The 24,610-nt window shown below is 42.1% G+C and overlaps 3 protein-coding genes across 3 annotated transcripts in view; 2 read left to right on the top strand and 1 right to left on the bottom strand.

Annotated features, from left to right (window-relative positions):
* The window catches only part of LOC308129042 (inositol 1,4,5-trisphosphate-gated calcium channel ITPR1-like), a 64,913-nt gene extending 50,837 nt beyond the window's left edge, over positions 1-14,076 (top strand). Inside the window, 10 exon segments of the mRNA XM_080494794.1 lie at positions 99-221; positions 3,001-3,176; positions 4,377-4,541; positions 4,701-4,890; positions 5,079-5,171; positions 7,020-7,159; positions 8,017-8,182; positions 11,396-11,556; positions 12,004-12,165; positions 12,776-14,076. Coding sequence (XP_080350920.1) covers positions 99-221; positions 3,001-3,176; positions 4,377-4,541; positions 4,701-4,890; positions 5,079-5,171; positions 7,020-7,159; positions 8,017-8,182; positions 11,396-11,556; positions 12,004-12,165; positions 12,776-12,862 — 1,463 coding nt within the window. The 3' untranslated portion in view covers positions 12,863-14,076.
* A 2,701-nt stretch (positions 14,077-16,777) lies between these two features.
* LOC308128969 (class E basic helix-loop-helix protein 40-like) lies at positions 16,778-19,516 on the top strand. The gene is made up of 5 exons (XM_080494695.1): positions 16,778-17,195; positions 17,322-17,385; positions 17,642-17,749; positions 18,179-18,302; positions 18,486-19,516. Exons 1-5 carry the CDS (start codon positions 17,125-17,127, stop codon positions 19,406-19,408), a joined length of 1,290 nt encoding a protein of 429 aa, XP_080350821.1. The 5' UTR covers positions 16,778-17,124; the 3' UTR covers positions 19,409-19,516.
* Positions 19,517-21,759: 2,243 nt separating this feature from the next.
* ttll3 (tubulin tyrosine ligase-like family, member 3) overlaps positions 21,760-24,610 on the bottom strand; it is a gene marked incomplete at its 3' end in the record, with an annotated part of 3,469 nt that continues 618 nt past the window's right edge. Inside the window, exons 4-11 of the mRNA XM_080495443.1 lie at position 24,610; positions 24,323-24,439; positions 24,054-24,234; positions 23,671-23,819; positions 23,129-23,372; positions 22,555-22,990; positions 22,357-22,453; positions 21,760-22,013 (exon numbers count right to left, since the gene is read on the bottom strand). The exon at position 24,610 is cut by the window's right edge and continues 114 nt beyond it. Of these exons, the coding sequence (XP_080351569.1) occupies positions 21,760-22,013; positions 22,357-22,453; positions 22,555-22,990; positions 23,129-23,372; positions 23,671-23,819; positions 24,054-24,234; positions 24,323-24,439; position 24,610 (1,479 nt within the window). The remainder of the gene's footprint in view (positions 22,014-22,356; positions 22,454-22,554; positions 22,991-23,128; positions 23,373-23,670; positions 23,820-24,053; positions 24,235-24,322; positions 24,440-24,609) is intronic.

Genomic DNA, 24,610 nt, shown 5'->3' with positions numbered 1-24,610 from the left:
ACGATCAAAGGATAGTAATCAAATAAAAGTAGAAACTCGGCTCATTAGAAGAAGAAACAAATGTCTTTCTGACTGGTCCTCTTCCATCTGCTCTTCAGCCCAGCAGGTGCTTTATTGGTGCTCCAGAAACATGTCTGTGTGGAGTAACGTTTCCTTCAACCTGGCTGTGCTCATGAACCTGCTGGTCTGTTTCTTTTACCCCCTGGAGGGGGTCCATGGAGGTCAGTGACACATGATCAGGAAATTAGGAGTACCTGTGTGTTTTCACTTTCGGACATATGAACTGTATTTTGGATTGCCATCAGTTATTTCTCCATGTGAAAGTTCTATGATTATACTATTTGTTAATCTGATCTGATCAATGTTGATTCAGTTGAAATCTATCTTGCATTCTCTATAACTAAAGTAACCTCCTCCACAAAAAATAAAAAAACAGGGCAGGAGCTTTCTGACACAATTTTATGACATAAATTGCTCTTGTTGCATTTCATTTCTTATATAAACATGCCATTGAATGAATAGCAAGTATTTTCTTGGATGATAGGTGTCCAAAGCAACACAGACGACTTGACATGGTCCTTCGTCTACTTTCACATCATCCTACTGCGATAATTGAAGTTCAATTGCGCTTCATACAGTACAACTCTCTCGCCTGTAAGTGGAGCTGGTATGATGGCTCTCAGTCTCTCTGCCAGGCAGCGGCATTGCCCCACTGAACTCCTTTTACCTCAGTGTCCTGATCTGCTGACTTCTAATCACCTGATCAGGATTAGGGACACGGCCTGAAAAGCCCTTTATTTTTGTTTAAGACACACCCTGAGACGCTCCATGGTCTTAAAGCTTGAGCTCATATTTGCCTTTTAGTGTCATGGAAACCACAGCAAACACATGAGCAACACAATTTTATTGTTTTTTAAACATAGCGCCTGCGCTAGCTTCGCTAACCAAATAGATAAGAGGCACTGAAAATCACTTCTTTTAATTAGCATTTTACACAAGAAAAACATTTTTTTCTTCCTAAAATTGTTTTCTGTTTGACTTAGTTTCCACTCTTAATGTCATAAATGCTAATAAGGTTACTTGGCTGGTCAGCCCACCCAAGCCTCAATTTAGCCTAAATGCAGTATTTGAAATTTGGGTGTTATTAGATCATCCAAATTTACTACAAATATAGTTGTTGAAGTTGGGTTGTTACGGCAACATCCAATAACAACCCAATTTCAATGGACCGACCAGATTTAGTGCAGAAAACATCTAAATCAGGTTGGGTGTCTGGTGGGTCATAAGCGAAATTGAATGCAGACTGCACAACCTGAGTGAACCTGAATGAAAAAGATATTGGTTCACCATTCACTGTTCTACCAGAAAGAGGTGTATTTTCAACTCCCTGAAAAAACTTTTCAGTTTTCACTTTTCTACCAAAGTTAGATGGAAGGCAAAGGCATCTTTTAAACCTTTTTTTTTTGCTGGGTGGGAGTGTTCTAACAGATTTGCATTATGTATTCCACGTATTCATTAACGTAATTAAAAATATATAATGATTTCATCATATTTATGGACATCAAATTATTATAAACGTCACTTTATCGTGATTGTAGAAGTCATCAAAAATCTATTGTGACACAGTAAAGCAATGTTTTACACAGCTCTTTAAATTAGCGTTGGCTATCAACAACATACCTTCAAGCATTACTATCAATGATATGTTGATGCTCTTTTTTTAATGCTTAAGTTCAGTGTTTAACATCTGTGTCGCAAAAAGAGAGAACAGCATGTGTAAGGTCTGCTTCAGTCTTCGCCTTTCTCTGGAACTTCTTCTGTGTGCAAGACTTCATCACGTGAGGCTCCACGGTAACTTTGGCCCACTTCAACAGGCACTTTTCTGGCTTTTGGCCTCAGTTTTTCTCTTCTGCTTGCACACACACACACACACACACACACACACACACACACACACACACACACACACACACACACACACACACACACGCACACCCTCATGTCCCTCTGCGCTCCTCCCTCATTTGCTTGGGGCTTTAGAATGAGGGTTATAGGAGCAGGGGATCTAGGTCACTGTGTTCTGTCGGCATACATGACTCACTGCATTTTGTGAACAGCTCTGGCTACCCTTTGCGCAGTTTTACAGCGAAACATGTACACTTGCAGCCTTCTCATATGTGCATTCTTTTAAACTGCTGGCACACAATGGTCTGCCGCCACAGAAAACTGGAGAGCAAGTGTCGGTGCAGCGTTTGTGAGTGCAGTCTCTCAGTCTGCCACATCACTGGAAGTGCGTGTCTCTCCCCGCTCATTCCTCATGAATCTTTCAGCGAAGGTATTTTTAGAGATGGCGGTTATGCAAGTGGCACCTGTCATGTGATCTCCAGAGGGATGGGAGGGGAGGGGGGGGGGGGCGGGGAACTAGAGGCGGAGTGGGAGGAAAGGATGGCAGGGGAGGGAAGGTGGGCTACATTCTCTGCAGTGCTCCTCATGTCAAACGACATATACTTGTTTTTTTTATAGAGCCCTTCGACCTCAACTTATCTATTCTGAGGTTAATTTCTAACTTGAACTTCCCGACATATCTGCATGTTTTATGTGTTTGAAAAGAGGGATTACTTAGGCGGCAGGTTAGGTGTGGCTTTGCATTTAGGCTGGTCGAACCGAGCTGAGAGTGACACATTGCCATGAGAAAAACCCTGACTAAGACTCTCATCTTGGTTTCTGGTCTCAAGTAGAGCATTTGGTAGACTACCACTAAACCTCACTGAACACACACACACACACAAACTGTGTCATACACTTTTGAGTGTTATATAACAGGCTTTCTTTGAGTTCAAAGTCTTGCTAATGTGGGGAAGTATGTTTTTTTGGAAGATAAACAAGATATGCTCAGCGTCGTCAAGTTCCTCAAAATGAAAGTGCTCGGCATTACCTTTAGCTTGGATGTGCATTGCACGTTTGACAGTAGTATGTTCATGTCCCTTTTGTCTTCTGCAGGCATGCTGGACTCCCATCTGTCTGCACTGCTGTGGATGGGTGTCTTGGCAACACTGATCATCGTTATCATCATGCCCCAGCCACTGGGTATTCGCGCCCTGGTCATCGTCACAATCCTCCGTCTCATCTTCTCCGTGGGCCTGGAGCCCACACTCTTCCTTCTGGGTGCTTTCAATGTGAGCGATCTCAATGAAAAAAACACCTATTTGACTCTGGCATCCAGTAACAGTGGTTTAAGTGTGATTCCACATATAGAGAAAAACCTCCACCACTCCAGTTACACTCTTTCTTTCAACTCCGTTGCTCATGCCAGCTCGGCATGCCCCTGCCCTGCCTGCCCTCCTGCACACATACTCACACACATACTCACACACCCCCGCCCACCCACACCCCCGGTGCTCCCGGGCAGCGCCTTGTTGTAATATGTGTTGTGAAGTGTGTCACTGGTCTCTAGAGAGTGTGAAACTGCCCCTTCACCCACTACTTTCTAGATATGCTCCGAGGCCCCCACCATGCACACACACACACCAAAGCCTTCAAAGAATAATCTCTCTTAAGACTCAGTGTTTACATGAAGACATGAAAGCAGGTTATTAAGTGAAATCAGGTTAAGGAAAGTAATCAAAGAACCTGTTACAAGGGGCTACAGTAACCCGCTTATACTCTGCTCTTGTTTACATGCCAACAGATCAAAGAATATCTTATTAGTTCACTTCAATTTGAATAAATATTCCTATTTTCTTAAGCGTTTAACAGGCTTGTTTTTACATTCACCTGTACATGTAAGAATTGTTATATTTGTAGTGGCTTGAATTACATTTTTTGTTGTCTCAGATGACCTTTCCTGTCACCATGATGCTTGCCGTGTCTGAAGTATTTATCACCAAATGCTCTTTTATAAAAGCTTGTTTGCAACATTATTATAAACATATTCAGTGTTTCCTTATTCTGCTTAACCATCACCTCCACTATACTGCTGTAAATACTATTATTATCTGGCCTCAGCAGAAGGGATTGTTCTTTCGATCGATTCTAATGAATTTTATCATTCAGGGTAGCCACAGCGGGTCGTATTCTTCCGTTATATCTTTATTTTCCTTCATCATACAATTCACCTCTGTTTTCTCCTTCACTGTATCAATAAGCGTTCTCACCGACCTTCCTTTTCTTTTTGTTGTTTCTCCATCCATCCATCAATACTTCACTACATATACATATACATATATATATATATATATATATATATATATATATATATATATATATATATATATATATATATATATATACACACACACACACCTCAACCAAAAGTATTAAAACTATTCATGTTCTTGCACTCCAGTTTTTAACGAGAGTCTCATTTTGTGTTCCAGGTTTGCAATAAAATCATCTTCCTCACAAGTTTTGTTGGTAATCGCGGCACCTTCACCCGAGGCTACAGTGCCATGGTGCTGGACTTTGAGTTCCTCTACCATCTCATCTACCTCATCATCTGCTGTCTGGGGGTGTTTGGCCATGTCTTTTTCTATAGTCTGCTGGTGAGAGAAACACACCAGGCATATATTCGGCGACTATAAATTCAACATCAGTGGAAAATGATTAGGACATCCATCATACACAGAATATGCAAACCATTTGTTCTCCCCTTCTATCTCTTACTGCCCCCTAACTGTGTGTTGCTTGCTGTGTTTCTGCAGCTCTTTGACCTGGTGTACCGAGAAGAGACTTTACTGAATGTAATCAAGAGTGTGACTCGTAACGGGCGCTCTATCGTGCTCACCGCGGTTCTTGCACTTATTCTCGTCTACCTGTTCTCCATTGTGGGCTACATCTTCTTCAAAGATGATTTCATCCTCGAGGTGGATCGGATCCCCAACACAACCATGAGTGAGAACAGGCTATAGTTATATATACTGTATGTTTTGAAAAATGTTTGACCTACATAAGGTATTGGGAGAGAGCGGGATTTCTCTCAGGCATGCCCCCCCCAAAAAAGGTGCATAGTACTTTATATCATTTCAGTTATTTCTCAAATGTATTTAATAACATATATGCTGATTCATTTTACTTTCTAGAAAATGGAGCCAGTCTGGCCGGCGAGTTTCTAGCTGCAAAAATTTGTCGAGAAGATAATGATGAGAATTGCACCACAAGTGCCCTGCAGGAAGGTAACTGAATAGTGAAAAATGTTGCATTTCATCCATGTATCCATCTTCTTACCTGGCATTGGACAAAACGAGATACATTCTGCAGAAGTGGTCAAGTTCATCAGAGCCACAAGCAGAATTTACACCCATGGTAAACTTCGTGTCACCAAATAATTGAATAAGTGTGTCTTTGAATTATCTGAAGAATCTCGACTGCCCTAGAAAAAGAAGGCAAACACCACGAACCAGGACTGCTTACAACACTAACCATTAAATTACCTTGTCACGCCTAAAGGTCTTTAATCATTTGCAGTTTTTATGTTCTTTTATATGGGTTAAATGTTGTAGTAAAAAGTATTTTTGTGAAGATGACAAACAAATGCAGGGCCTGAAAATCAGCCTGAATGGACTAATTAGAGCTCGGAACACTAAACAAAATACTGCAACAAAACTCGTATATCAAAATGAACAAGAGTTCATTAAGAAGGAAAGTGGGGAAAAAATGCTCAGAACCTATTTATCAGACCAGAGTGCATGAATAGAAAATGGGACATCCCATACACTTTGGCCTGCTTCCTTGTGTTCTGCAGGTTTCTGCTTTAATTCTTGTGACTCCTCCGAGTATCATAACTTTCACTTGACCTGAGCGATTCACATGTGACCTTGTTGACCCTCGTGTAACACCAGTTTGTGAGCGTCCCTGAGTCGCTGAGCCATTTGGTGCCATTGTGACTAAATAGGTTAACACGGACTCCTCTTCTACAGAAACATATTTCTCAGTTTTGTCTTTGGTTTGCAATCATGATCCACAATACTGTCAGAAATATGGCCTACAAACCAACACTTTATTTTTCCATTGCTATCAAAGAAGATAATGAGGCTCCTTCAGCTCAGTGTCAGCCCTAACAAAGAAATATGGATAATGTGGCAAAAATCAAACCCAATAGAAAGAAACTGTGTCATCCAGGCTTTATGATTTAGAGATTTTCCAATGCAACAAATCTTCTTTTGATAGGGCTCTGTAAAAAAAAAAAGTTACTTTGACAGAAACTTGTCTGATCAGATGACCCATTTACAAAAGTTAATCATTTGCTTCTTTCAAGCTCTCCAGCGAAAATGAAAAACATTTTTGCTTTGACGAGCAGCCCTCACACTGTGAATCCGGACATGTAAACATTGTTCACACAGATCTCAAGTTCTGCAACTCAGTCAAGGATATTTATGATAAAACACCAGATGATATCTTTTCTTCCCAAAATGACTACATATCTGACTGTTCCTCTAAACACAAATGGCTGTATATTGTTAGAGTATTTTGAAAAACTGGTTGTTGTATTTGTAGAATTTCTCAGAAGTGCTCTACATTGTTAATAAACATATTAAGTCAATATGTCTCAAACGCATGGAGATATTATGACACAAGACCAAAGTTTAATTGAATTAGATTACAGTGTTGCCTCTGCAGTGTATTGATTAGTTATGCTGTATGAATAGAAGTAAAAGTGCTATTCGCCATTCCGGTTATTATAATATAATCATATTACGGTAGATAAATGTGTATAATCGTAATGCTTACAGAATCAGAATTGCACAGTAAATACTCAGTTTACTAGCATTTGATGTCTCGCCACTTCAATAAGAAATGAATCTTTTCGGTATGAAAAAAATTCACATATACTTTATATAATGTGTATTGGGTATTTTATGGGGATTTCAGTAAATGTTAATTCAATTGTTTTAATATAATATGCTTAATTTAAGTAAATATACTTTACAGCCATTTGTTTAGTATAAAGAAAAAAACAAACAATACTGCAGAATTTATAAATGTATTAGATTCTTAGGTGAGTTTTCTCTTTGTGTTTTCAGATGTTGGAAATGACGGCGAGGAGGACAGTGACATGGAGCGGACGTGCGACTCTTTGCTCATGTGTATTGTTACCGTGCTGAGTCACGGCCTGAGGAGTGGAGGGGGTGTAGGCGATGTTCTCCGTAAGCCCTCCAAAGAGGTACTAAAAAAACTCCTCTCTCAGCCCACGGCCACGTATGGGTGTCTCTCTGTGCGTACGTGAGGGTGTGCGCATGTGCACGTGTGCGTCGGTGCGTCTGGTCTGAGGGAGTGCAGCGCCCACAGCTGCAGAGCCAGTCATGTGAGCTGGCTGCGAGCCCATCGTGCTTTGAACTTGTTTTCATTTCCAGAGCTTGGAGGTTTCGCAATGTTTCCTTACAGCTGCACTGCCTCCGCCCAATCTGAGAATTAAACCCCAAAATAGATTTCCACTGAAATTCTTTCTTAACTGTTAGTGATGTCAAAAGAGGATGTGAATGTCTGCTGCTTCACGTATTCAAATCAGAAATCAAGTTGGGGCCAAAACTTTTCTGCTCCTGCGGAAGAGAAATACTGAATAATAGACACCGTCAGTCACTGAATACGTTTGAGCCTGCCATTTTCTCAAAAGCTGGAAACCTGTTCTTGTACTGTGATGGTTGTATTACACTGGCGGCGTCTGTTGACGGGAAGATTAAGTAAAAATGCCCAATGAGTCAATGACTCTGATCACTGTATCCAAGTGAGGCCTTATTCAACTGACCGGCTCATAACCACGGTATGTTGCTCGTGCATCAATGACGGTCAAGGTTTTAAACATTTTAAATAAGTTGTCTCACCCAAAGCAGCTGTTTATGTAACTTGACTTGATTTTTGGGTCACACATGTATTTGGGACATGGTTTCCTTTTTATTTCCCTCTCCTTCAGTGTGCTCTTATTTCTGGTCTGTTTTAAGAACCAGGTTAGCGACTACTATGATTTTAATTTTCAAAATGTTCCTTATGTAAATACGATCCTGTCTCCTGCATGTCACCCAGGAGCCTCTGTTTGCAGCCAGAGTTATTTATGACCTGCTGTTCTTCTTCATGGTCATCATCATCGTGCTCAATCTCATCTTTGGTGTAATCATCGACACCTTTGCTGACCTGAGGAGTGAAAAACAGAAGAAAGAAGAAGTCCTGAAGACGACCTGCTTCATCTGTGGTGAGGCTGCTCAGATGTTTCGGCGTCGATTCGTTACAGAAACCCGGCGGCTAAATAACTTCTGGTTTATTAGTTGAACCCATATATTTAAAAAAAAAATCCAGAGGTGGGGAAGCAAAAATTACAATAATTAGCTCCAGTTCCAAGAAGGAAGACATTACATGCCATTTGAAGAAGGTATATAATTATTTTTTTATTTTCGGTAGCACTACCTTTTCTACCTGGCGAACATCCTGCTTGTATTGTGATGAATCGTGTAATCATGAGTGCGTCCCGCCAGTCTGGTAAGACGGTGCGTCATCACAGCTTTTCCACAATATATCTAATGTCATTTCGTTAATCCCAAATTCCCCTCGGAAGAAAATTTCTAGTTTCCAAGAAAAGTCTGTGAAGGGGTATCTACCATGTTGCATATCTACACCCCCCCACCCCCACCACCACCAGCCACCCCCACCCATTTCACCTTCCTCCTCCCCCATTTTCACTTTGCTGTTGTTCCAAAGAAGGCTGACTCATGAGGGCTTCCTGCCACTGCTCTTCTCGCCTCCATAATTCATGTCTGTCTCACAAGCACAGACATCTCCCTCGCTCTCTCTCTCTCTCTCTCTCTCTCTCTCTCTCTCACTCTCTCTCTCTCTCTCTCTCTCTCTCTCTCTCTCTCTCTCTCTCTCTCTCTCTCTCTCTCTCTCTCTCTCTCTCTCTCTCTCTCTCTCTCTCTCTCTCTCTCTCTCTCTCTCTCTCTCTCTCTCTCTCTCTCTCTCTCTCTCTCTCTCTCTCTCTCCCCCCCCCCCACTCACTCACACCATTTCTTTGCCATACGTTTCAAGCAGTTTCAACAGCGACCCAACCTTTGCCCCTTCTAGCGGCATCATATCATCCCGACATGACTCTATGCGTTTGCGATTCGTGTGCGTGTGCACGTCTCCGAATAAACACACAGCTCTGCAGTATGTGTGTGACCGCTCCGCAATGTAAATGAATCCAGCAGTACATGCTGTATGCGCAGCATGTGTGTGCGTATGTTGGGTCAGGAATCAGGACAAGTGGTAAGCATATGGAATGGGAACAGTATTATGTCACCCAGCCCGCCATCAGCTCTGACTCACTCATGTTAAATAAGGCCAGGCCACAGGAGGAGCTGCTGTCTCTATGGTTTCCACAAGGACCCCGAGAGAACAGCAGATGCAAAGATTAGGAGCCGATACCCACAAACCATTGATCTCTCTCTCAGCCTTGCATTAGTTTTTCAGCTTTTCATCAATTCGCGTCATGAATTTCCGGTTACAAGAATGACTTCTTTTTTTTTTACCTGTTGCTGAATTCATTTTGTTCATTCATGCTCATTTCCAATGGAACATACCCTCCTCCAGCTTTTGCAAAAAAAAAGGTTACATAACATCATAATTTAATATAAAAAAAAAAAAAAGAAAGCTGGATGATTTCGCTCTTGTTGAGTAAATACAAATCAAACAAAATGTATTAATTAGAGATGAAGCAGAGCTGGAGAGGCCAAGTTGAGATGATATGGATTTGTGAAGGGGGGGGGGGGGGGGCATATAAGACAAAGGAGGTTGGAGATGGCAGGATGAGAAAAAGATTCACGAGGATGGTCTGTGTAACAGTAGCTGAACTTTTGAAATGGAAGCAGATGATCGACTGTGGTGATTATAGAAATTGAGCTACCAAAGAAGAAGTGTAGATTCTGAACTATCCTTTTATGTTACACTCGGTAACATCCACATTTACACTCTTCGAGCCTTTAAGTGGTTCTGCTTCTCTAAATCCAACCCTAAAAGCTTCTAAATTTGCACGAGTCGCATTGTCAAGCATCAATATGCAATCAGAAGACGCGCGTGTAAGCACTCTCAATTAAAAGTCCCAAAGCTTCCAAGCATTTAACATCAGGCGCGTGATTTTTCATAGGCAGGAAAATTAGTTAACAGACGACACAAATGTGCACAATGCACACAGGAAATTATAATTAGTCATTCATGTCTGATTCTGTAGAAATAATTGCAGTCTTTTCAGTGAAATGGTTTGTCTTTTTAAGCAACCAAATATTGCTTTTACGTTCCATTTACCAGTTTGTGTTTGAGGGCATAACACTATCCCGTCAATGTTTAACAACAGCAGGCACAACAACTTGTGTGTGCCAAAAGCTAATTCAACACCCAAGTCATGATCTGCCATCATAGCAATAGATAGCTTTTCCCATCAAACTGGACAATTGTAAAGATGGATTCCTAATTGACTTTTAGTGTGTGCTATCTGCTTCAAATTTTGTCATGTATGTGTAATTGTGTTTGTGTAACAGTCCTTATGTAATGGCATGAACGATTGTGAGCGTATAAAATACATTTTATGTTTAATCCCATCATTCGGTGTGATCACCAGTTTCAAACTGAGTAGCATGACAACAGACACACTGCCGTGGTCCTGAAACGTCACGTTTATGTGCAGTAAAGAATGATTTGCTTCCCCAAGGGCCAATTCCAACATCTTGGATCTAATTTAGGATTATATCAAGAGAATAAACAGATATTATTTAAGTTTCCCAATATTAATGAAATGCCATTGCTGTGTCATGTAAGCTTGTGGGAAAGTGAAGGATATTTATATAGTTAAAGTTGTTATAGTCATTAAAACGATATGCCATTACAATCAGTATTCTTACTAGGACCAGTTGTTAAAATCCAAAACAATCGAATCTCTCGTAAAGCAGTCTAAAATTGATCAAACTTGCACATATTTCTGGTTTTCTCCAAAGTGCCTCCACGTCAGAGTACTACCGTCACACTAGACAACATAGTATTCATAAAAAGTACAATAAATATGTCGTATTGAATGTGTTTAAATGTACATTTTTCAATAATTAGCACACCAGTTCTTTTCCTATATTTTAATATCCAATGCAGTTAATATTTTTAGTTTACAATGAGACAAATGTACCTCCCTGATAAAGCTAGTATTTTAAAAAAAAAAAAAGGAATTACTGCTTGGATCAGGATTTTCCAGCACTTTGCTCAAGTTTATTTCTCACCTAAAACATTGTTGACCCGACATTGGGTCCATTGGGTTTTTCTCTTTTCTCTGTTAAAAGCACCCAGGAGTGACTGTGTTGTATTTGGTGCTATATAAATAAAGTTGAATTGAATTGAATTGACATTGCTCTCAAAGTTCTCCTGTTTTGTTGTGCTACTGCCCCCATCACAGGTTTGGAGCGTGACAAGTTCGACAATAAGACGGTGACATTCGAGGAGCACATCAAAGAGGAGCACAACATGTGGCACTACCTGTTCTTCATCGTCCTGGTGAAGGTGAAAGACTCCACAGAATACACTGGACCCGAGAGCTACGTGGCTGAGATGATCAAGGTAAGCAAACATTGCAGACACACCTTGAACACACACACATACCACTTCCTCTCGGGGCAGGCGTGACGCTGGAGGCCAAATGTTTCGGGAAGCACCGGTGACAACTATGCTGCACGATATCATAGAAGAATTGATCTCTGTGGGAAATTTACCTCAAACAGGCACGGACTGACTCACATCTGAGTTTTTACCTTGGTTGTTCCTCTTCCCACAAATTGGCTGACATCGATGCCACAAAATGAGTAGTGCAAACAAATGAGAAACATATAGAATGTGTGTGTTCAAGGCCGAAAACCTACGGAAGGGCGAATTCTCATACATTCAAGCTCCGTTTTCCTTGTGGGGAAGCAAAACCAAGTAAAGCAGTTCCAGCTTGGTTACTAAAAAAAAAAACAACAATCCAGTTACAATTACAGTTACCACCAACTTTTTGTTTTTCCTCAACAGGAGCACAACTTGGACTGGTTTCCTCGGATGCGAGCCATGTCGCTGGTGAGCAGCGACGCGGAGGGAGAGCAAAATGAAATCCGGAACCTGCAAGAGAAGCTGGAGTCAACCATGCGGCTGGTGGCAAACTTGTCCGGACAGCTGACTGAACTCAAAGAGCAGGTTTGTGATGTAACTCAACAGTATATTCACTCCACTGTTCTGCAGCACGCTGCCTTCCAATTTTCTATTCTTGGCATCTATTTTCACAGAGCAACGGCAAAGTTTTTATTCCCATGTAAGCCCACAAAGTACGGCACTCAAACTCGGATGAGTTCAGTCCAAATCTTATTCACTTTATTGTGGAAATACAGTTGTTTTTTTGGTCAATAATCTGTTATTGTTTTATGTCTGACTAACTCTGTTGAATGACCGTTTCTCATTCAATTAAACATTCTCACTGCTCATCAGTCCAGAACAAAAGGACTTAATCTGGAATAAAAACACTGTTAAGTCATATTGCAGCATTTCGCAGTGTAACTAGTTATGTATTTTGCATTGTTTGATGTTAATGTCTATGGTTGTGCGAAAGCTTCGTTTGTCACCAAGACAATGACAGGAATGTGTCATGTTTGGATGTGCCTCACCCTCACTGTGTCCTTGTATAGTAGAAACATAAAAAGACCAAATAAAACCATTGTTCAGCACAACTAGTGTCAAAAGCTCCACAGGAGGCATATGAACCACATTAAGGCAACAAGTTGAAACGTATCTTGTTTGTTTCCTTGTGCAGATGACAGAGCAGAGGAAACAGAAACAACGTATTGGACTGCTTGGGCACCAGCCTCACATGAACATCAACCCCCAGCAGCCTGCCTGAGGCTCTCTGAGGCCGGTGTCACCCTGTGAACGGTGGGGGGGGGAACCACATGTTCGACGTGAAAATGAGAAAACGTGTCCGCCTTGACCGCTCCGGTGGGTCGAGTGTCTGACTTTACTCCACAGCAGACGCTGCCGCGGTGTTCCTTCGTCCGGCAGGCACAGTCCTTTTTGACGTGAAAGTGATGTTGTCGTGTGGATGGGAGTGCGCACCAAGTGCCTCGTGGAGAAGTCCTTCAAGTTCAGATGAGCACACTGACTTCAGCTTTACGACACTGAATGCCTTCTGCGTTCTGCCAGCATGCCAAAGTTCAGTCATTGTTCCTGAGGACGTGGCCTTGTGTCGAGGTTTTAATCCTCGGCGTTGCACCAGCAGTCTCAGGTCACACGTGGACTTTGAAGGTTTTGTTTGAATCATGCGACACGTTATTTAATATTTCTGCTTTCATCTGACAGCAATATGAATGCTTTATAATATGCAATCTTTAAGTACGGATGAATTATTTTTGGGAAATTATCTTTGCTTTTATATTTGAAATGATGAAATGATTTATCCTTTATTTAAATATGAATTTAAACTACACTATGAAGACGTCTTCACCATTTTTGTAAAACTCAGCTTTATTTTATTTTGTACTTTTTGAGGACAAATATTTGTTATCCTTTTCAGTTATTTGTAATCTCAGATTGAGGTCCTGTTTGTTCTAGGACATTTCAGATTAAAAAAAAAAAAAAAATGATAATAATAAACCTCTTGAAGCTTATTCAATGTCGAGATAAATAAATGTGACCGATTAAATTCTTTTTCTCTTTAAAGTAAAATAACATAAATTATTGGAGAGGACTCCTAATTATTTCACCCTATATTCATCTTGTGTTTCAGGACAGTTTAGAAACGCCAACCTATATCAATTTCGGGACCCACTTTGTACCGGTTTTCATTTTGTCTGCACTGAATTATTTAATCCTTTGTCTATTCATTTAGTCCAGAGCACTGAGATTTTCTGTAGCGCACAAATAATACATGCAGTTTTCGGTTCGTCACTTTGCAAAACATTTACATGAAGATGGTTGTTTGACTGTCTGAGTGCACATGACAGGTGTCACTTGGAGTGCTGCTTGACCTAAATAATGTGTTTATCCTGATACATGGTTTGTGTCTGAACTGTACGTTCCATTGTTGGAAGCCATTTCAATAAACAAGTGTGTGAAATACTCAGTTGATGTGTCAGTATGGAGGTGGAGGGGAAAATTAGAAGAAACACTTCAGGAAACGGAGGGCGATTATTTTCACTACTGTGCTTTTTTTTTGGGAAAAGTTTACTTTTTTACTGTACTGATAATATAAAAACAAAAAAATTCTATTCCATTTTAAACTCGATAACTATGGCCTTCAGTTAAAATGTTATGTACAACATCTGTTAGAACTTGAAAACATATTTTCATGCTTTATAAGCTGAAATCAAAAATAATATCATGAGAGGGGTTTGTAATATTTCTGTTTATGTGTATTAAATCTAAAATTAATGCATTTTTCACCTTTTCAAATAAGTTTAAAACCATTGCTTTACTTTTTTTTTGTAATACAAAGTCATGAACTCTTTGGAACCTCCTGGTGTGTTAAGGTTATAGGTGAGTGAGGTGTCATGTAGATAAGTGCAATTTGGGAACCGTCATGTAATGAATTCTCTGTTATATATTATCTAATAATGAGGACGTGTGCTTATCTTAAAACCGCCCTGCATGAGGAAGCTCGCACATACACAGGTAATTCAATTTGACCTCTCAGGACTTTGTCATACTATAGAAAGAGCATGCATGGGCTGCGCAGATGTGGAGTGGTTAGCACTTTCTCTTCATAGAATGTCCCAGAGGGATTTCTGTGATCTCACATTGTCTTCCTGTGTATGTTTTTTGTTGTTTTTTTTCACTTTGTACTCAGGTTTCTCCCCACAGTCCAACAACATCACTGTGAGGTTAACTGGTGACTCTAAATTGCTCATATAGGCGTGAATGAGAGTGTGTGAGACCAGTCTCTTAATCTATAACCACGAAGAGACAAATAATCACATACAAAAGAAAAGAAATGCATTAACAATTACCAATAAACTAGTTAACCTTTTAAACCTTTTGGACTGTGGAGAACCAGAGAACTCAGACCCTCCACCACATACTCCTTCTTTCACCATTTGACATATGTCTTTTTTCAGTCTTTTCCACAGTTTTACAAATCGCCACATTGTCATTGAGCGACTGTGACCTGTGTAATGTTCATTGGTTAATTACAAAGTAATACAGTTCCTCTTGTCAAATCTATCCTAAAGGAAGCATCACTAATCATTCTCTGTTTTGTGGGAACTGGAGGTGAGCTTTTGGGAGTTTGAGATGGGGATAAAGACTCTCACTTCTTATTTGTCACAACATCTATTAAATCAAGGTTTTGTTTAATATGTAGTGCCAAACAAAGTCTCAAATGATACTTTTAAGGTCAACAAAGCAACTGACATCTGCTATTTTAGATTTTATTTTTGTGTTATTTCACCCCAGTGAATATTGTGTTGTCAAACTTTAAAAATAAATAAATAAATTGATTAAAAACATCTAAGCATGTCTCAAGTTCAAAAAGCCTCTATGGTGTGTCAGGGAAGTTGCTTATTGCAGCATTTATGTAGGTCCATTCGTCTCAACTGGCTTGCCAGAAGGTGTGAAATCAATAAATGTCAAAATCTTTACAAGAAGGAATTTGCACAAAAACGAGGGGTTGCTAGGTTCAGGGGTGTGTACTGGGATGAAATCTAAAAGCTAAAGGGAGCAGAAGAGGTTGTGCGAGTTCAATAATGTCGATCAGTTGATTCACCTTGACAGGCTTTCAGTTTTATCATGTGAATTTTTTTCGTAACTATTAGAGGAACCCACTAATACAAACGTGGCCAAAATGTATCCCTGCTATTTACATAAATAACTGCAAACAAATATTGTGATGTCTTTGTCAGAAATGAAGATGTGTGTTGTGAAGGAGGGGTTTCCTCCTGTGCTGTGTGCTGCTGGCCTGCTGCAGACAGGTGCAGCCGCCGTGTGCTGCTGGATGAGCTGCAGGGTGACGATGTGCCCTGCACGCTCCGCAGCCTCCCGGGGCCATGAGGAGATCAACGTGACACCCGGCACCGCCTCCTGACAACAAACACGGACCTCACGGAGGAGTCCGGGCGCAGGTGCACGTGTTTCTCACACCGTGACCGCACGGTTGACACACACCAACACCCCTGCACATGTACAACAACAAAATAGACATTGTCACTACATTTATTGTTGTTGCTTCTGAACGTCAAACACCAGGCTGTTATGACAACTATGATTTGTATTACTACTATGCGTTCTTACTATTATTATTCCTACTATTATTTTGTTGTTCTATTCTGTAGTGCTTGAGTCGGACTAAATGTATGTAACTATGAAAACACTACTCAGCCACTGTACTGGAGATGTGCCATTTGAGGATAACGTCTGTGTTTTTGTTTGTTTTGGGTTTTTTTTGTTTTTTTTAATTATTTATTTAATTTTTGGGGTTCATTTCGCTGTGCTGCTGTGCATTGTCTCCTTTGTGCGTCTCCACATCGCCCTGACTGGCTGCACTGGCAGTGTCACTTGAACAAGCCCCGGGCCCGTGAGGAACTCCTGCACTGGTGCGCTGCCAAGCACGTTCCCCGCGCGCCGCGCGCGCAACGTTGTTTCCATACACTTCAGCGTGGTGGTACACGGGATCGGCCACGCGCCGCCCTCCGCTCTGACGCACGCGGGCCGCCCGCCCACTGACGCGCCTTATCTGTACAAAGTGGGCCGTCCCTCGAGCGGGGATACAGCGCCGCTTAACACGTGAGCCTCCGGTGACAGAGGCAGGTCAGGCTGAGCGGAGAGTCAGAGGGTTTATTTAAGTCGTCCCTCTGTCCTCCCCCACTTTCCCAACGCGCCATCGAGAGGGTTGACTTCCTCCTGCGGTCGTAGGACGTCGGAAGGACTAATTTCAAACAATCTCCACGATCAAAACAAGATTTTACTCCAGGTAGAATTGTGTTTGAGATGACAATTCAGTAAAGCGCTTTCACAATTTTGTGAAGATTTTTATTTTTTCTCTTTTTGGTGCTTTCACCGAAACTGGTATTTGTTTTTTTCTTCCACCCACCTAAAAAGCACGTAAATCAATAAATGCGCAGTTACTTGTGACTGAATTGGAGAAAGTAGCTGGAGATAAGTGGAGTACAAAGAATGGAGCGAATCCCGAGCGGGCAGCCACCTCCTCTGTCCAAACACCAGGCGGACCTGTCAGACGTGCAGGGGTAAGCAACACTTTGCAAACTCTCCTCGTTTGTTTGTTTTTCATTCCTAATTCCTTACATCACTTATTCTGAATTGTCTACTTTTCTAAAACTGTTACCTAATTTCTCAAACGTCTTTCTCTTCAGAATGGATTTCCCAATGTATGTTTATAAACCAAGACGAGGGATGAAGAGAGGAGAAGAGAGCAAGGTTTGTTGTTGTTTTGTCATTTTTTTGTTTTTTATTTTCCTGACTTGGTAAAATGTTATTCTAGAGCTCAAAGCGTGTAAACTACGGGGGCGGCTTTAGACCGGCTCAGTGGTACCATAAATGGTTGACCTAATTTCTGCTGACATAACTCCTGGATTCCTCCTGATCGGTGTAACTGCCTCAGATCATGAGGAACCATGCGCACTCCAACCAAATCAACTCGCGTAACGATCCTTTATTTTATTTGATCCTGCAGGAAACCTACAAGCTGCCTCACAGGCTGATCGAGAAGAAAAGACGTGATCGGATAAACGAGTGCATTGCGCAGCTGAAAGATTTATTACCCGAACACCTGAAACTCACGGTAAGTTCATCCTATGGCTGGGAGGGATGAGGGGATTCACTGTCTTGAGTGGCACGCGCCATCCAGTGGCCGTTTGGTGGTACTACACCCGAGCCGAGTGCGTCACCAGCCCACGCTAAAGAGAGCGCCCTTCAGTTTTGCCACACAAAAAAAAATATATATATATATATATATATATATATATATATATATATATATATATATATATAATGGAAGTTATTATGCAATTTTCACACCAGGACCCCTATTAACCATTCAATATATGATTTAAAGCATATTGTATATTTAAGTTTCTTTAATGATTGTGTTAATGCTGATGTGTTGCTAAATTTGATCATGTGTCACTGATCCTGTTTACGTGGGCTGCACTCATAAGTTACTGTGTTACGCAAGAGGAGAGGATGTGCTGACTGAGTGTGTCTCCCTCAGACTCTCGGCCATCTGGAGAAGGCTGTGGTTCTCGAGCTCACGCTCAAGCATGTGAAAGCCCTCACTTCTCTTCTGGAGCAACAGCAACAGAAGATCCTCGCGCTGCAGAATGGCATGCAAATAGGTGAGCACGCACATAAATGTTCATGTAGAAAAAAAAATGTCATTGTTGAAAGAACATTATTCAAATAAAGGTTTAATACCAAGATCATGCAAAATTGTAGACAAATTAGGGACATTTAGGATTAGTGTTGATACAAATGAACAACTTCTAACCTCTATATTTTGTGGGTGTGTGTGTTTATAGAGCAGCCACCTGTCAGCCAGGAGAAGTCAGAGGAGCTGTTTCGCTCTGGCTTCCACATGTGTGCCAAGGAGATTCTTCAATATCTGGCCAACCATGACACTGATGGAGACTTCACTCCATCCCACGTCATCAGTCACCTTCACAAAGTAGCTGCAGAAGTGCTGCCAAATCCGATACGACCCCGTACTCCCCTCAGCCCGCGGCCCGAGGAGATCCCGACCTACCACCAGCACCAGCCTCATAAGGAGATGCCTCCCAGTTTGCCCCCGAAGCCCAGCGAGGGCTATGGGAGGAACTGTGTTCCTGTCATCCAGCGGGTGTACGCTCCAACAAGCAGCGAGCAGAGTGGCAGTGACACAGACACAGACAGTGGCTATGGGGGAGAGCTGGAGAAACATGAATCCGGAGCGGCACAAGGACGTCCCGATTATTACAATCAGGGGAGCCAAATGAAGCGACCTCTGTCTGATAGGGAGAGCTCCAGCATCAAGCAGGAAGACGACGAGCCGCGCCACAAGCGCCCCCGGGTGGAGTCGTCCGAGGACGAGCTGCTTTCGGGCGGAGAATCATCAGCGTCATCATCCTCCAGCGGTTACAGCAGTTACATGAGTGTGTCCCCGAACCATCCACCTCCACCTTCACACCCGCTCTGCATGCCTTTCTACCTCATTCCACCCTCTGCTGCAGCTTACCTGCCAATGCTGGAGAAGTGCTGGTACCCAGGAGCTGTGCCTATGCTCTACCCAGGTATGGGAGGCTCGTCGCCTGCCATGCCCAGCGAAAGACCACCTCCACCTCAACTAGTATTGTCTCCAAGAGGAGGCTCTCCAGCTCCAGGAATTTCCCAGTCCCCCATGGACTCTCCCGCCCTTCTACAGGCATTAAAGCAGGTACCACCCCTCAACCTAGAAACCAAAGACTGAGATGGGAGAAGAGGAAAGGACATTGTCCTTTTCTACTACCCAGATGCAGAATCCATTGTAGTATAGAAAACATGACTGAGCTGTTCCATAATCGTCCATCTACTCTTCCTCCAAGACACAAAAAGAGGACTCAGAAATGATCAAGGAAATCGAGGCGGGCACATTCGTCCGTTTGAAAGGGGAATGCAAAGCTCTGGTTGAATGTTCATTGCTCAGTGGTATTCCTCAATACAAATGTATCATAGAACCTGGACCTGCTTTGCACATACATGCACCTGGTTGAATGTAAAGAAAGAAATGTTCTAGATGCTGCTGTTGAAGTGCAAATGCTGACGACACTCATGCATCTCACTTGTAGCCGTTGTGGTAAAGGAAAGCCATCTTGTAACTTTAGAAAACTTTTGCACCAAATGTTAGCAGTAATGTCACCCAAAGTTTGTTGCCTGTCTCCTTCGCTCACCATTAAGATTACTGAAAAAGCCCTTTTTACCAGACACTATGAAGACCGGCGCCATAAAATGCAAGGATTTCCTCAACTGTGTACAGATAAGGGCCTGACCTTTGATAGATGAAAATGCAGGCCACCACTGAATGAGAAGTCTTTTTTTTTTCTTCAATGACAGACAGTTGAGATGGATTTTCTGTAATTATTGTTGATAGACTTCTTGTACATTTCTATTTTTGATACCTGTTCTTGCACTCTGTCCGCCCAGAGACAGAAGAAGGGCAGAGTGTGGGTAATGTATACTTTGTGTACTCAGAAACTGTGTACATACTGTAGCACTGTGCGGGACCTGATCTGCATACGCAACATCTGTTTCTGCTCAAGTCAAACCCGGTGTTTGTGCTTGCTGTTGCCTTTTACTTGTGAAAAGCTGATAAATCTCAGATGTTTTTTTGTTTTTTTTCTCTGTACTATGTATGAATACTGGAGTCAAAGGAGCAAGAGGGGAGAAGTGAATGTAAAAGTTTTACCAGAAGACTAGTTTTCTATAGAAAGAGGTACTTGAGATTTTATATTTTAGGACCTACATGAAAGATGTTTGATGTACATATTTTTGTCTATAATTGTTGATATACATGAAATAAGTGTATTAATAAAGTATTTTTCCCGTGGAAACTTGGTCTGACTGGATGTGTAAGAGAGAGAGAGAGAGAGAGAGACGGAGAATGTGTGAAAACATTCTAAACTGATCAGATGTAGTTAATTTGCATTAACAAAACATTCACGTCACGGGGAACACTTATGTAATGGAGGAGCTGCAGCCCGGCTCTCCTGCTGGTGAAGTGTCTGTGCCCACTGACACAAAAACAAGTAAACACACGAGCCTAAACGGCTGGGAACCGCCTGCATCTTGTCACCATCCATCTCACAGGGTAGACACTTATATTGCGAGTCAATAGTAAATGCTTTAACTCCACATTTGTCACGCCTGCCTTTCTTTAGTTTGACGTCACAGTGTGACACCGACTGTGTCATGGTCTGGAGCTGTTTTTGTGTGGCTCCAGGGCAGGTGACTTGCACACAGAGAGAGAGAGAAGCACCTTGAATCAAAACAGGTTGGTCATGAGTTCATCCTACAGCAAGCTAATCACCCCAAATAAAACTCCAAGCTATGCCAAAACTATGTTTGGAAAAAAAGTTGGTAAACTTCCAAACATGGAGCGTCCAACACGGTCTCCAGACTTAAACCCCACCAGGTTGATGGTAGAAAGCGATGACTGTGTTCAGGCAAAGGGGGGTCACTTTAATGAGTCAAAAGCAGAGATTGCATTTTGGTTTATAAATTGATTCCATGACGTCATTTTAAAACTCAAATTGTTTATTTATTCTATTCTTTCCTTTCAGAGTGAACCAACACACTAAACTGAATAAATGTCAATCGAAGAAGAAAAAGGAAATATTGGGACCTGTGTTGTTTGTGCATCAATACACTTAATTCAAAAAGTTGTGCTTGTTATCTTGCTTTCATGAATGCTGACATTTGTGTTCCTTATACAGAAACTCAAAGCCTCTGATTAAGCAGAAGTTGCATTCTCACAATGTGGCTGGCTTCTGCAAATTATTTGCCTGAACGGTGTTTAATCATTAATCTTTTACTGCCACCTGCTGGAGGGCAGCAATACCGACATCAAATTCAGATTCCATAGTTGACGAGCTCATTAAATCCATCCATCCATCTTATCCTGTTCAGACTCATGGGGCACTGGTGCTGATCCCCGGTTGTTTATTGGCTCAAAAATGACAGACTAAGTTGAAAGACTCGATTCAACACGTCGCGCTGCTCTCCATTCTCTTGCCTCATGTTTACGGTTCCCTGTGTATTCTCCTTTGCATCTGTTAGTGTTCTTCACAGAGCGGAAGAAAGACCGACGCCTGTGACTGCTGGGATGAGAATGACGAGGGACTGCAGTTCCAGCCACAACATCTGGTTGCAAGCAATGGGCGTCCAAGCTCGGAAGGCGACCCTGGAGTGAAACGAATGTCCGGGAACTCGTCTTGTGTTGGGGTTCAAAAGTTGTCGGCGGAAGGAAAGATTTGCATGTGGAGGATCCATGAGCAGCGTTTGATCGCTGTCCCCCCTCTGGCTGGCGGTGAGGACGACTGAAGGAGAAGGAAAGAGTTCTTGGCACCAGTGTTGACCGGTTGTCATGAAGACAGGAAGCAGCTTTTCTCCGGGGTTTGTTGGCCCGTTCATATATCAGACGGCGACAGGACCTGCTATCACCAGAGATGCCCTGAATATTTGTTTTCATCTCATCTTCTCTCTTTGGAGTTGTTGCTGTTGTTGTTGTTGTTGTCAGGGCTTTCTTCTTCTCTTGGTTCACCTTGCCTGACGGGTTAATAGAAGAGACCTTTTCCGGCTTCTGACCTGATTCATGTCTTACTTTACATTTTTCTAAAGAGGATTGGTCTGAGGAAAACTGGGCGTTCAAAGGTATGTTACAAATGGTTTGTTTTGGAAGAAAAGCTTTGGGTTGCCTTACAGGTGCTCCTTTCACTAGCAAGGTCACTCCAACATACTGAGGAACGTCAACTGCAGCCTGGCAACAACAAAGTGGGAAAAACAAACTAAATAAATCATCTCAATTATTATTGAAATATTTAGGAAAAAAAAATTTGAAAATCAAGGAGGTAGTTTGACCTGCTTGTAGATAAGCTGGAAGCCTCCAGTGCAGGCAGTGGGATCAGTCTGACGGTCGAGAACAACTCTCAGAGTGTCCACTTGCACCGCGGGGCAGAGCCTCGCAGTCACCGGCGTGGAGCAGGCCATCGTCGGACTGGCATTTATCTCCAGAAGCCAAGGCCTCAGATCTCTGCCCAACATAAAATCAGCTCCATAAAGCTCAAAGCTTGCCCTCCGGGGCTCCACCAGGTCCTGGGTGGTCTGCAGAGCATGGACTAGTGCTTGCTGCATGCCTGGAACCACCACTGACTCCCACTCTGATCCGCGGCCCCGCTGCTGCAGGAAAGACCTGAACTGAGAGCAAGACCACATATTGTCTTCAGGCACGCCGGGGTGACGGTCATGAGATGCCTGAAAGTGCTTCTGGATGGAGTTGTTGCACAGGTGAACTGAGCTGGGGAAAGAAATGCAGATGAAATAAGACCTGAAATTATTCGGGCTTACGTGCAAATTTTTACTTGTAATTTTGAAAGTTGAGCAAAAGTTTTAAAATGATTTTTTTTTCTTCTTATTGTCTTAATGTTTGACTGACCTGTCCAGAGTTTTTGTTGAGTAGGGCTGAGTTGAAAACCGCAGGTAGCACTCCTTGTAGAACCACACAGTCAGAGGATTCCAGTCTGTGACGAGGAACCACTGCCGAAGGTCAAACTTTGTTCCATGGATCAAGAGGGGGCGCTCTATGTATTTCTGAACCACCCACTTATTTTCGTTCGGCACAGCTCTGTCAGGCTTCACCAGAGATAAAATCTCCTCCAGGCGATTCATACATATTATGCCTAATGATGAATGAAGTTGGGGTGAAGTGGTAAAAAAACAGATAACACCAAAGTGAGACTAAAAAAAACCCCATCACAGCAGCAATTTACTTAATATTCCTCCATATAAAACTAAAACTGTTGTCGCTTTGCCATGGATATAAAACAAAATATGAACGAGCTCATAACACAATATATTGACCTCCAATAATCCTATAAAAATCTTGTATAAATTGTCAAATATTATCACAAACATTTATGTTTTATGAAGCACAATGAATGTAATGTGACAATAGAAAGTGTGGACAGCAGGCCTCACCTCTTCCTCTCGACTTCGCACCGGGTTTGATGATCCAGATGTTATTCAGGCCGTCGGTATCCAGCTGAGGACAAACCTCCTGCAGTTTGGCCAGCATGGCTTTGCAGCAATCCACAAACGCACTGCTGCCACTGATCACTGCGTCTTTCCTACAAACGGTTTGTAATTACAATTCAAAATGCAACATGTTATTTCATTGGGTTTGTATTTATGTAGTCAACTGAAGCTGACAGTGTGTGTTTCTATTAGTCCTGTTCTGAACATGAAAATAACCAATAATCTCATCCCTAGTCCAAATGGATTCTACATATGCGTACACGTATTTAGGATATATAATGAGGTCTGTATAACAAACCGTCAAAGTGTTGAATGGATGCACTTACTGAACAATCATGTAGTATTCTTGTAGAAAATTTGCCCACTGCTGTTCATCCACTGAGGGGGGAGTTTCTGCAGGCACATCGATGTCTGCATGATTCAAACCACTGAGGAACTCTTGACACACCCGTAAGGCCGTGTCAATAATCTCAGGAGCCACCAGTCGACTGTATGGAGCGTGAAATCCTACAAACAGAATCAACATCTATGTCTGATCACTAGACTCTCCTCAATCCTACGATACAAATCGTGGAAAAGCATCGTTGACTTTTACGTTCACGGTCACCTCTTTTGGCACTTTGTTCTTTGGCTTCTGCTCGGTCTCTTTTCAATCTATTTGTCTCGACCACATACCGCAGCAGGCTGGTGCAAGCGGTTCTCTTGAAATCCTCTTCATATGTAACAGAAACAGAAACCATTGTGAAACAGGATAGTTTTACCCAACTGATGACGTCTTGTTGCAAGAGTAACAACAAGTTACCCCCAAGCCTTAGTGACACCAGAGTCTCTTTCATGTAAAGGCATTTTTATCCGTCGGTTGAAAAAGAAGAAACAGCAGACC

The sequence above is a fragment of the Blennius ocellaris genome, assembly GCF_963422515.1.
Source record: "Blennius ocellaris genome assembly, chromosome: 4".
Lineage (NCBI taxonomy): Eukaryota > Metazoa > Chordata > Actinopteri > Blenniiformes > Blenniidae > Blennius > Blennius ocellaris.
Note: the sequence above shows the minus strand (reverse complement) of the source record. Positions and strands in the feature narration are given on the sequence as shown.

Coding starts and splice junctions, on each gene's coding strand:
- LOC308128969 (XM_080494695.1), top strand. CDS start 17,125: ATGGAGCGAATCCCGAGCGGGCAGCCACCTCCTCTGTCCAAACACCAG. Junction 17,196..17,321: donor GACCTGTCAGACGTGCAGGG/GTAAGCAACACT, acceptor CTTTCTCTTCAG/AATGGATTTCCCAATGTATG. Junction 18,303..18,485: donor GCAGAATGGCATGCAAATAG/GTGAGCACGCAC, acceptor GTGTGTTTATAG/AGCAGCCACCTGTCAGCCAG.